This window comes from Pieris napi, chromosome 16 (genome assembly GCF_905475465.1).
Source record: "Pieris napi chromosome 16, ilPieNapi1.2, whole genome shotgun sequence".
NCBI classification, from domain to species: domain Eukaryota; kingdom Metazoa; phylum Arthropoda; class Insecta; order Lepidoptera; family Pieridae; genus Pieris; species Pieris napi.
This window is the reverse complement of record NC_062249.1, coordinates 5,567,416-5,581,200: the sequence shown is the minus strand read 5'-3', so window position 1 is coordinate 5,581,200 and position 13,785 is coordinate 5,567,416. Positions and strand designations below refer to the sequence as shown.

Here is a 13,785-nt window from a genome sequence, read left to right as displayed (position 1 = left end):
TTCCAAATTCAATTTTGATAAGAATAAAACCAGTTTTAAGTATTCTCGTAGATATGTCGTAGCGCCCTACGCCATCTAGTGGGGGGTAGCTACGCAGAAAATCAAATGTAAGAGAAAATGGTTAAAGATACAAAACAGCTCTTCGATAGGAACCTTTGACTTGTGTTAAGATCACTGTCTCTCTTTGCTGTGTTAGTGTATTGATGACGTATTGCTCTATTTATTTTTTCCGTCCGTTTATCTAATTACTAAGAATAAGATATAATTCCAAGACAGTAACTAAATAAATAATTGAATATGTAGGTACTGTATCGGTCAGTGGGTGTAACACATTTTTTCCGTAGCTAGGTAAAAAATGAACAAAACGCTTAAAAAGTTCGTTGGCTAAAACCCCATAATCTAAGCCCCGCCTGTACGTGAAAAAATTAAAGAGCCCAAGAGGCGGAACGAAAAGAAATCCTTAAAAATACGCGCTAACACCCCATTCAATTGCCACGAGTGCGAGCGAGAGAGAGCAAGAAAAAAATCACAAAGAAAGGCATTCTTTTCTATTTCCTCCCTAATAGCGGCTTAGAAAAAATACGTCTTCCGTCCCGCTCTAACACAAGGGTGCGAAGCAGGGGTCGTGTGAGCGAGAGGGTTACACTCGCGCCCTTTAGATAGTTCTTATTTCGGCCGAGGTCCGACCGGGGGTGTCCGTTGCTCCGCGCGGCGTCTTTTCCTTGACCGGACGCATTTTTCCGCGGAAAAAACTCTGGGCGCAGGCGCCCGACGACGGAGGGGATGTTCTTCAGTTCGTCTAAGGCGGGGGCGGCGCATCTTGTTAGTTGGAGCGGCGTCTTCCCGAGGCGCGCGCGTCCCCCGCCCCGCAAGAAGCCGCCGCGATCCCAAGTTTTCCACCAAGAAGTTAGTCGGTGCCCGCCCGCGCCTCGAAGTGGTCTTCCGCTTTTCGCGAAAAAATTCCGCGACTCACACGCTCTTATCTTCCGCAGATTCTGTGACCGAAACCGGAATTAATGTTGAAGTACTTCAATGAGAACATATCCCTAGCGCTCCAGGAGAGGTACAGGGACCTCCATGAGTACCGGAAGGAGGTAGAGGACTCACCGAGGGAGGCCAAAATTCCAAAAATTGCTGAGGAAGGGGAGAGTGTCGGCGGCGAAGGCGCCTTCGAGACGAGCGCCGAGCCGCCGTTCCCTCGCCTCCTGGAGGCGCCCAAGGAGGAAGACAACTTCGTAACAAGTTGGCTCCAAAACTCGTTTAAGATGACTGCCGCTGAAGGTAACGAGGCCTCCCCGGGGGGTAGTGCCTTAGACCTACGAGCGGCCCCACTGTCTCTACACATACCCGCAATTCAAAGTGAAGCCCAAAGGTTCAAAATGCAGGACTTTTGGAACAGGAGTAGACCGAGCTCTCCAGCTCAGGAGGAACAGCCAGGACCAGCACCTCCAACTCCGCAACCACCACCTACTCCTGACCACAAGATTATGACGGAAAAACTTGTTAGTGAAATACAGGTGAGTTTTTTATTTTTTGGTAGGATTTGTGTAGGTCGTTTTTCCTGTAAATACTTCATCTAAAGCCACAATGTCAAATTTTAATTCAAAAAAAATATTAAATGATAATATTATCGCAGTAACTTAATTAATTTAAATATTTTAATTTTTTCTTTTGCACGAAACAATAGCGTAGGTATAAGTAGAATGTAAATGTCTAAAGCATTTAATCAAAATAATATACAAGCAAAAGAAACTTTAAACTCAATCTAGAAATAATATATTATAAAGAAATCAAACATTACCTTAAAAACAAAAGTGAAAAACCGATTACAAATATTTTCCAAAATCAAACCTCAAAGAAGTACAAACAACCTCGGAAGAATTTAAATTTCGAACGTCTACCATCCCCAAGTTATATCGATAGACTGACCTTACGTGGTCTTAAAAAGATCCTTGCTTCCTTAAAAAAAGACAAGAAGCACAACATATTGTAAAACTTTTGTTAAAGGGTTAAGGGCCGGGCGTCAAACTTATTATTAAATCGTTTTTGTCCTTATGTCGTATCCGGTACTTACAAAGGATATGTAAATTACGATAATCAGTGATAATTCTATTATTTCTGTATTAGTATGTGATCAACATGTCAACGTTTTTCGGTTTTAAACAAATGTTTGTTTTGGACATATGGCATGGTTTTACACGTATTATTACGTTATCAATAATTTATGAAACGCTTTAAATTTTGACATAATTTTATGAAAATCATGCGTAAATTAATTTAATGCTTTATCGGTAAGTTTTTCTTTCGGTTTTGATTTAAATTATTTGTTTATAAACTGTTCAAACGTTAAAATAATTTTTAAAAATGTCTGTTTTGTATAAAAGTCATTGACATTTAGTTAATAGTTTTCTTTGAAGTTAATTTGCAATATTAAAAAATCTAAAATATTAGATTTACGTGAACTTTTAAAATTAAAAGTAATGCAAGTTTAAATTTAAAATTCGAATTGAAGACAAAAGAATATTACTTTTTAAATTAGTTTCGGATTCGCTCACCTTGCATTTGTCTGTTTCCCACGGCACCGCGGATTAGGGACTTATTGTGATTTTATTTTTTTTAATTTCTACAACGCGCATTGTTTCACGGAAGGGGTGTTGACAGTTATTTGTTACAGCAAATCTGCTCGTTCCATTTTTTTTGTCTTTAAAAATTTTGTTTGAATAAGAACCGGTTATATCCAGTTCGAATTTCGTATTCATCGATTTTTTCTAACAAATTTAACGGTTCGACGCGGAGTTGCGCTTTTGTGGTTGGTTTTTTTCACCGAACGGTTAATTAAAATTTGATTTATTAAAACTTCAGATGTCGCTTCAAGAGTTTCCTCTCATAACATTTAGTTTGTTTTTTGTTATTATAAGCGGGATTTCATTTCATTTAGCTCAATAGTTAAATTGAATATTTTTCTTAACAAAATAATAAAAATAAAATATGCAAATGGCTGATTTCTATATAAGTAAAAGACACGTTTTCAAAGAACATGCGTTCTAGGCCAAAAACCAGGGAAATAGATTCATTTATTTTAGGTCTACTTGTGTAAAATCATTTCCATAACTAAAGCCTGATAAAAATCTAATCTTGTATCTCTTTCTTTCATGCCTCTTCATCATATGTTGAAACGGAACAGCAACAACAGTCACCATCAGCAGATTCAACGATGAGCGAACGATCTCTTGTGCCGTTTGCGCTGGTAAATTTACTGTCCTCACTCAATAATGTCGATGTAAATACTATTTCTCTATGGTCTGCTGAGTTTGTCTATGGCTTGTGATCTGTTCATTTAGTTTAAATTTAGAACGCGCACTTTTAATACATTACAACTGGCTTGTTTCTGGGATTTTTCTATTATTTTAAGTTCTCGTTTTTTAAATAAATTCTTGGGTGATAGTATAGCTTGTTACTTTGAATATGATTTGAATGCATGTTTGGTTTATTGGAGTTCTTTTAATAGAATAGTACTTAGACAATTCTCTAACGCTTTCTAGGCCTTATTACCTTTGCTTCTTAGATGCCACTAACAGTGTTAAACTTATCTATAGAGTATATTATAAATTGATACATTGAATATACATTATACACTGAAGAATTTCACGAAGATATTTATATATAGAATATTATAAAAAAATACATGATGGTGTATCAGGCACGCACTAAACCGATTTTATTTGGGTCTGACAGAATCAGATATTTACAAAATAAGAAAATTACCATTGTTCTATTACTTTTAAAGTATTTAGCTAATAATCCATAGACGTAGTTACCGATTTTTACTATAATTTCTAATAACACCGGTTTTGTTACACGCAGCCTCAGCAGTCGCCTACAGGGGAAGCCCCGATCGGCGATCGAAACTCAATGTTGCCCTTCGCATTGGTAAATTTCCTGAATAGCCTGAATATTGATGTAATTATTTTTCTGTCTTTATTCATGTGGTGACTCATTTGATAGTACTTAGTACTTGACTGCAAATTAATTACATTGGAAAGCAATAATTATGGTTTCAAATATAGAACGAATTATTGTATGGTAATTAAACGCATCAAGACAATGTATGAAAAAATATTTTAGTACAAAAATGAAGTGTTGCCAGCCTATAAAATTGTTTGCAAGCGTTAACGTGACATGGTTTTTTATAGTTTTAACATAGCTAGCAACTCCGTTAATCGTCAGAACAAATGCAATAAAATCAAATGAGTTCCCATAATGTTATTGGCAGTGTAATCGTTTTCTAAAACTTTACTAAGTTTCGCTTCAATTAATTTCTTTTTTTTCAACATAAAACAGTTCTAACACTGCTTGGGTTTGCTTTTCACTAATTTCAAATATAAGAACAAGTTCTTATATTAAATTTAATGTTTTACATAATAATATTGAAATTGTGTGGTTGTAGTCTTCCGTCGCTTAAAAATTACCGCTATTATTTATTTATTTAGTGGTCAATAAAATTAATATGTGTCTCGTTCAACAGCAACAAGCGAGATCGGGTCAGGCAATCAGCGAGCGAACCCTGGAAGAATGCTGGTCTACCCTGCAACGAGTGAGTTGGCACCTGTTTCAATGCGTATCGTTATCTTCCAATGACATTTGGTTTGTAACCAGAATTAATACAACCTCTTTTATAAAAACAAAATAGAAAGAGGTTTTATTGGCCTAATTTATTGTTTAAAGTTCTAAATTCAAAAAAAGATAAAGATTTTTTTAAATGGAATTTCATTTTAACTTGATTTCTAAAGTTTCGTTGTCATTAAAATTCTAAATTCAAACGTGAAAGACATATTTATGATTTTTTGGAGTTGAAATGACTTTATATTTTATTAATTAATTTAAAGAACACATTTTAAATTATTTTATGGATATTTAAATAAATTATTAATTCTGGTAACACACCAACGTTGTAGCGGTAGCTATGTTGATTTAAACAATATGTAAATTTTAACAAAGCTACCAAAACACATGTGGGGTATTGGTTTAACCAATATTCTTTTTTTAAATTCTATCAAACAATTACCCTTTAAACGCAATATAGGAAGTCCGATAAGACCTAGCAGCGGATACAAAAATCTATGGTCTATTGTATTAATTTAACCTGTACATAGCACGAATGCGCCCGCGGCGATAACAATTTATTCCGATCGAGATTCGCGCTATTTTTCGCAGATGCGTACAAGGTGGTAAGGAAGTGGTACATCTGCATTGTATTTTTTGAGTTATTGTATTGTCAAAGTGTACATTGAAATTTTACGGATTTTCGCAATCATATCCGGCACGAGTACCTACATGAATTATTTAGTAATTATTTGGTAGGTAATTCACTCTGTGACGTCATCATACACCATAGATACAGTAGTTCCTTATCTCAAATACATTTAAAAATTGACTTAGAAATTTATATCTATAATATGGACTTATATCTACAAGTAATAGATTATTATGTTTGCTGTCTAATAGGTTTTCTAGATACAATTTTTTTTATAAAAACAACAAAAAACGAAATTGTAAACCGTTCTAGAATCCACTAAAAATTTCAACACACAAAAAATTTCATCAAAATCGGGCCAGCTTAGGTATTAATTTTAGAGTTATAAACAAACACACAATGATTTAAATAAATCCACATAGAATGGTATGATAAACATAAATACCTACCGGTCGTTTTAGGGAATCAAAAGCAAGAACATTACTAAGGAATATATAAATTTTGCGTCTCGTAACAATTGTCAATGGTCACAAAATAAACAATTGAAATACAAAAAGTAAAATACCAAGTTCTTATAGATTTGAATATAGAATGGCTTCAAAAAAGATTTTCTACCCCTAACGATGTTATCTAAATAAGTAAATATACATGTTTTATTACACCATTTATAAGCAACAAAGCGCCATTTACATTTATTACATTGTACAAGAAACGGCACAGGTGCATGAAAAAACGTTAAAGTCGGACGTTGAGCGGAACTTGGCAAAATAAAAACTGAACCATACCGAGTACTTGATACTTTTGTATTTACGCCGCGGAAATAGTGGTGCGGAGTCGTCTTTACGCATTTTTTTATTTATTGTTTACATAATCAGAAAAAACAGTTTATACTAGTGTGGTGGTAACTTAACTAGACAGTTTTCCTGTCTACCAGGACGTCGCACTTTACAGCTTATATACTAAGACCAATATATAAAAATAATAATTGGGAACGTCAATTGAATTCCTGCTAGAAGCTATTCTAAAGTTTATTTACAATTTACACAATAATAAACTGAAAGAACATAGTTCAGCCTCCTTGAATCTAAAACTAAAAACCTTAAAAACAATAATATAATAAATAAAATATATTATTAAAAGGAGCCCCTTTAGGCAAGGTTCCGAAGATACTGGCAGCGTTCCCCCTTGAATAGCTAGACTAATTCTTTGTCCAAGGTAGCTGCCAGCTCTTCAGTCTCCTGTGATGTCGACTTACCTCTTAGCTATTTCTTTAATTAAATTAACAGATAATCGAAACATTAGGTATTGATCTTTAATATTAATAACTTCAAACGAAAGAAATAATGATTTTATTGTGCAAGCACAAAGATATATTAAATAAAACAAAAAAGAATCGTTAAGACATAAAAGTCATTTTAAAACTTTAAAAAGTTACATAAATTACAAATTCAGTCGTTCGCTCAAACAAACTCAATAAACACAAACGTGTCAATGATCAATCTGACCCCAAGTCAATTGATTTAGTATATTGAGTGTGTGAACATATCAAACATATACTAAAATCAGTGTATAATTAAAAATTATTGTATAGAGACCGTAGTTTATTATATATGTATTAAGATTTAAATCGTTGACTCGGAGTCCTGAGTTTAAATAATTAATAATTTCGGTAAATGTACAGAAGAGTGTGAAGAGTAAAGTTGACGTACGAAAAATACTGTACCGTACAACGTATGCGTATGCGACGAATTTGAATCAAGATTTATAATACTTTTAAATGTTCTACAGTGTTTTCCATAGTGATTTTATATCTATCTCTCTCTTTAATTACTCTTACTATTTTACTTGCGTTAAAACAATATTGTATTTTTAAAAATCAATAATAATCACTAACTTCTCTATAGTTTTTGTTCTAAAGCACTTGATACGTGTTGTCGAAAAAAACTCGCATTTGCATGTCGATCCCCAATGAATTTATAGTTATTGCGAAAAGATTTATTATCTTTCTCAAAAGAAAAAAATCTCAAAATGCCCGCGTATTTAAAATTCAAATTTCGATTGTTTTGTTCCGATATTGAGACACTTTTGACATTCAGGGACAGTTGTTTTCATTTTGTTTTTTGTTTTTCCTTTGAGTGAATCACTGTATGCGTCGTTTAAGTAAATTTACTAAGAAACTTACACAGAGATTGCTAAAAATGTATATATTATTATGTAATCTTTAAAAATGTGATAAATATCTTAATATATATATTTCTTGTGTGCGTGTGTATGTGACTGAACTCCTCCTAAACGACTGGACCAATTTTGATGAAATTTTTTGTGTGTCTTCAAGGGGATCTGGGAATGGTTTAGATTCACAAATCAGCCCGCCAGATATTAAGGGTAGTCCACCCCTAAATTTTTATTTTTATTTTTTAGACAAAATTTTTAATTTCTATTTTTTTATGATACAGCATTAAAAAATACATACAACCCCTAATTTTCACCCCTCTACGATCAACCCCTATTTTTTATTATAAATGATATATATGTCATAACGACGTTTGCCGGATCAGCTAGTATGTATTATTATGTAATCTTTAAAAATGTGATAAAACTCTGAAAACTAATCCATATATTCTATCAATATTAATCAATCAGTAAACTTACATTTAGGTTACAAATATAAGTAACCATAAAGCTTAACTTGTTTAATTAGGAATTAATTAAATATGCATTTGAAAAATACATATAACTTAGTATAAATAGGTACTTTGAGTAGTGTTGGCCTCAGTATGCGACTCTCATCCCTGAGGTCGTAGGTTCTATTCCCGGATGTGCACCAATGGACTTTCTTTCTATGTACGCATTTAACATTAGCTCAAACGGTGAAGGAAAACATCGTGAGGAAACCGGCTTGCCTTAGGACCCAAAAAGAGGGTGTGCGTCTGGCACAGAAGGCTGATCACCTACATGCCTATTAGATTATCAACTATCATGAATCAGATCACAATAGAAATCTGAGGCTCAGACCTAAAAAGGTTGTAGCGCCATTGACTTATTTTATTTTATTTTTTAAATAGGTACTTAATGTTACAGGTATCAAATAATGTTAATTTTTCTTTAAGCGTTTTCGATATCGTTATTAAAATGTTCTACTCTACCTTAAAAATCAACGATACTAAAAAACCCTATCAACTCTGCTTAAAAGCTATTAAGTTTAAAAGCGTCATTAAGCTTTTTTAACCATTCTCCTGGACAGTTTTACCCCGGTCACTCTTCATAATTACCATCTCGACAAGATGTAACAGTCAAAACTCATTTTAGAATCTAATTTTTAACGTTTTGCACATTTTTCTCTTTCCCCCTTTTAATTCGTTCTTTTTTTAAATATATTTTTTCTTTTTTGTATTCAGCTTGTTATAATAATGCAATTATTGTTACTTTTTAAAAACACATAGATTACACAGACACAAATATAATTTATCTGTTACAAGATATAATGAAATTGCTTAGTGTATATTATGTCGCCATTCTTTTGTTTTCGTTTAGGAATTATTTAATGACGTACTGTCTGTAACTTAAAATATTCAGTAGCGAGCAGGTGTCCAAAAAAAGCAGTTTTTATGTGCAATAAGAAAGTTTTCTAATGTCCTCCGTGAGAAGCTCACCGCTAATTGCTTAATAAATATTCAAGTTTCGCCAAAAAACATTTCCGAGGAATGAGTTATGACAAAAAACCCTTCCTCGTGAAAAAAATGTGGTTTTTAATGAGATGCTTTTGTCGAATACTGTTGTTACTTTATAATTACATAAAATATAACTTATGTTACTGTTTTTAAACATAATAAAGAAGTTATATATCAAGGCTTTAAAATAAGAAAGTATAACCAAAATATCATTTAATATTTTTAGAAATTCGGAATCTAGTTTATTTAAACAAATTCGATTTCATACTTCAATGCTTCAAATGAAGCTCATTTATTGCACTTCCCTATGAGCATTATGTGTTAAAAGGTAATATACAAAGAAATGAAAAAATAATATAGAAGCGTTCTAACAATATGACTAGCTAATGAATACTAAGTGGGAGTAAAAAAGGGAGCAATTTAAAAAGCGGGAACATGACAGAAAACGTTTAAGGTTAAAATGATCACAAACACTACAAAATGTCGGAGCGCCCCTCGGAATAAGAGAAAAACAGGAAAAATTAGATTCATTTAACATACCTCGACCCGACGAAGTGATACTTTTAGCGTTTGCGTTTTTGATGTTTTGATTACAATATACTATTATATGTTATTAATTAAAACAATAAAAATTTAGCATCACCTTAGACATACAGTTATACTCTAGATTTACGTCTAAAAGACACTCCCACACTAATTTTGTCGTTAAGTATTTAAATTAATTAATATTTAAAAAAAAACTATTAAATTTACAATTCATTAATACATACAAGTTATTAAATTTCCATCTAATGTTGATAATATAACCCATTCTTAAGTTTTATAAGTTAAAACATAAAATTTAGCATCACCATCGACATAAAAGTATACTCTATGTCACACACACAATTATTTGAACCAATTTATATATTATTTAAAAAAAACTACGAGAATAATTAATATAGACTTATACTACCTAACCCGACAGACGTTGTCCTGCATGATATTTCAAGCGATTAGGATATTAAACAAAGTATGAAAGTACCAACTGCACCGCCATCTGCCGCGTTAATTTTGAATGTGAACCATCCAGGGTTCCACCCAAACATATACAAAAAAAAACATTCAAATCGGTTTAGCCGTTTAAGAGGAGTTCAGTGACTTACACACATACAGTGGAATTATATATATAAAGTTACATAATAATTTATGAATGTCAGTGAGATTCCATGGTAAAGTGAAAATTTCTCCAACGTACTTACTATTTTGTATAAATTTTGCTAAAAATATATCTACGTTAATTAAGTATCAAGTGGCACGGAGCGCGCTACAAGCAAGCTAATGGCGCGTTTCAGAAAAAAGACGCAACTTGAAGATAAAAATTAGCTGAAATTAAAAGATGCTAACGAAGCCCATTCTGTTCCTTGGCTTATTCCTGGACTTTACCGAGATGAATTTTCAGCTCAAGTAAATATGAAATTTTATGAGCACAGAAAACAATTTGATAAACTTCATCCCGTTTTTTTTTAATTCAAAGTCAAAGTCAAATCGTTTATTTCAATTAGACCATCTAAAATGGCACTTTTGAACGTCAAAAAAAAAAATATAAAGATGATTCTAGTTGCCCCTTCCAAAAGGTAGTTTCGTGTGGAGAAGAATGGGAAAGAAACTCCACACTTCTGACTGTGGTGGCCAATTTGTGTTCATTGCGTGGAGGTTTATAAACGTAATATTAACATTGACGTAACCCTAATGTAGTTAAGCTGTTCATGAGATAGACTACAGAATATCCACAGTCTACCTACACTCTAAACCCAAACTCTAACTTAGTGTTCCCAAACCATTGTTGTGTTAGCTTTTCTAAAATTCTTATGTCCCCTATGCACATAAAATTTTTAATAATAAATAAATTGAATTGCTCACTTAAGAAACTTAAATAATAGGCAATAGGAATAAACTACTAGGTATAGTTTCAAAACATATAATGTAAAACTGAAATTCAAATTAAATAATTGGTAAATTTGTCGAATCACGGCCTTAAAAACAGCTCCAATTTTTTTTCTACTTTTTTTCACACTCGGCAATGGTGTACCATGCAATAATGTGGTAACGCATTCTCTTAAACCCCATAGAAGTTAATTAAAATATCATAATTTGTGGAATGAATGAAGGTAGGTACAAATTTTTGACTTTAACCTTACCTAACCTAACCTAATGTAATTGGGAACTGAGACAATATCATTTATATATGCATAGCATCAGTTATATAATTTTTTTAAGGGGTCCAAAGCCATGCGCCTTCTTAAAATCTTTTAGTACTTACTACATACAAGTAGTAAAAAACGATAGAAAAAAAATCGGAGCTGAAAAGTGGAGGCGTGATTCGACAAATTTACCAAATAATTTCATTAAACTTTCGAATTGTTTGGTCTAACCTAGACTTTTGATTTGACAATTTAAATTGTGTGACAAATTTTTGCTCTATTATACTCTTTAATACTCTAATGATTTTATTAAGAGACAACTTAGTAAAACATACGGTATCAAAGGGCGGTTTAACCACAGTTTAAAATGACAAGTCATTTGACGGACCCCCATATTTAAACGTTTGCCGCACGAGTGAGCTAAAGACCTAGGACTTAGTACTTTTCTTTTCAATATGTCATCAAATTATTACACGCTTGTTGGTAATGTTAAGTGTAATAAAAGTTTTTAGTTAGCAATAATGTGTGTGACGATGTAATAAAACATCTAATAAATAATTTATTAGTAGTACCTATGTATAAATTAATGAATTATATAATTAACAATATATAATTTTTCTGTTGCACACAACCGGTTAGATATGTAAAAAACATTTGTTACACTGTTAGGTATGGGCCTCTGATTTCAGTATCTATTTCATGATCATTTTTCAATATAATAGAAAAGTAGGTGATTAGCCTCCTGTGCCTGACACATGCCGTCGACTTTTTGGGTCTAAGGCAAGCCGATTTCCTCAGGATATTTTCCTTCAGAGTTCGAGCGAATGTTAAATGCACACAATGGAGAACATAGAAAGAAAATCCATTGGTGTACAGCCGGCGATCGAACCTACGTCCTCTGATGAGATTCGGATGTTGAATCTACTGTTCACAAACCGTGTATTGGTTTTTCCAATTTGCCAATGAAGAAACTTTAACAACCAGTTATGAAAAATCGTAAAATTCCAAACACGTAACATTATGAGCCTTCACGCTGTATTAACTTTATTTATACTTTCAATACTACTACATAAAAACATTCTGTAAATTATTTTATTATTTTCTCATTGAATATTGGAGACCACCTAGCAGACTTATAAAAATGTCAAGTGAGCCCAAATACGGCTGGTTATAAAAAAGTATTCGCGAAAAAACCACGTCACCGGTGCATGTGATGAAAAACGGTGGATATGTCTGTCTCTTTTTCACGTATTATCGCCTAGGAGGACCAACATATCTTGATACATTATTAAAAAAAAATCTAAATACATACGAAACTGTATCACTTATTCTACCTATATCAATGTTCTAGAGTTCTCCGTGACAAGGTTGAGAAAGAATATACATTTTGGTAAACAAATCTTATACAAATACGACCGATTCTACTAAAAGTTGAATATAAATCAAAGAAATCTTTAAATTACATAGACACAATTGAATTTACCTAAACCGCAACTTAAGTCAAACAAAAACGAAACAAGCAAACATATTGCAATTTAACATGAAAACAAAACGAACATCATTTCGTTACGTAACAAAATTATCAAGAGCGTTCATTCTGGTCGTCGCATGCGAGCCTCGAACTAAAGGCACCGCGGTATAAACGGCTATAATAAAAAACTTAGCGAGTACCTACACATAAGTGCATTACGATGCCATGCTTCTAAAGTCACTATAGTACTTATAAACAGAACGCCTACGGCACGGACTGAGTGCACAACGATTTTTTGCAGTATTCCATTTTTAAATTTGACGTAAACAGACGTTTTTAGTTGCAACTAACAAAAAAGTATCTTATGCCGCGTTCTAAATTCAAGTGATCCGGGATGTGATTTGAATGTTTTAATCTGTGCTATGTTTTTGAGTGAAATGCGCCAATTTTATACGAATGTTCAAGTTTCTATCGCTCTAGGATATCGATGCAGGTAAATTTTATATTTATTGTTTAACCTTATAGCGTCTGTAAATGTATTTAAAATACATTTTATTTAAATCACCTTTATGGGTCTCAAGCATTACTCAGCTCCGATCGCACATATTAAACTTAGATTTTATAAAATACGCCTAACCTACTGACCCATATAGTTAATCCTACATAAAGGCGGAGATTTTTGTATTAATACAACAATCACATTTGTTAACAAAAACAGATGTTATGACACAGTTTTATGCGTCATTAGTACAGTTGTCTAATTAAATACTTTATCATTAATCTGTGGAGCTGGGTGAAAGCTAAAAAGGTCGTAAATGCGCACTGTAAATGTCAAATCGTGACATTTGATTTTTTAAACCGCACTTTCTATTTAGTTAAATATGGAATGCATTTGAAAATAGAACACAGCTAACTTTTTATCGATTTAAGTTGGGAATCAGATGGCGTCGGTGAAAGCTGGCTTTTGCATTGCTCTTCTATAAATAATATTTATTAAACGCAACTGATGAATTATATTATTTGAAATTCTCTCACAAAAAGATATGATTACTCAAGCTTCGCTCAGGAACATTTAGGAATTTAGTCTATTGATAATAATCATCGTACCTATATATTTAGAAGTGTTTTTGACAGATGCCTTCTAAACATTGTTTTTATGCAATTTCTACAATTACGAAAAACATTTAGTGCCTTTTTGTAAGAATA

General features: G+C 32.7%; 1 protein-coding gene across 17 annotated transcripts in view; it reads left to right on the top strand.

Moving 5' to 3' along the window:
• The window catches only part of LOC125057515 (zinc finger protein 358-like), a 93,468-nt gene that overhangs the window by 35,742 nt on the left and 43,941 nt on the right, over window positions 1-13,785 (top strand). For 5 of the 17 annotated variants that reach the window (XM_047661247.1, XM_047661251.1, XM_047661256.1 and 2 more), the window contains exons 2-5: window positions 993-1,517; window positions 3,185-3,280; window positions 3,865-3,960; window positions 4,526-4,618. In XM_047661247.1, coding sequence (XP_047517203.1) covers window positions 1,017-1,517; window positions 3,185-3,280; window positions 3,865-3,960; window positions 4,526-4,618 — 786 coding nt within the window. In that variant the 5' untranslated portion in view covers window positions 993-1,016. Of the gene's footprint in view, window positions 1-287; window positions 907-992; window positions 1,518-3,184; window positions 3,281-3,864; window positions 3,961-4,525; window positions 4,619-13,785 lie in introns of those variants that run through there. The other 12 variants (XM_047661254.1, XM_047661249.1, XM_047661248.1 and 9 more) reach the window with 11 other exon arrangements.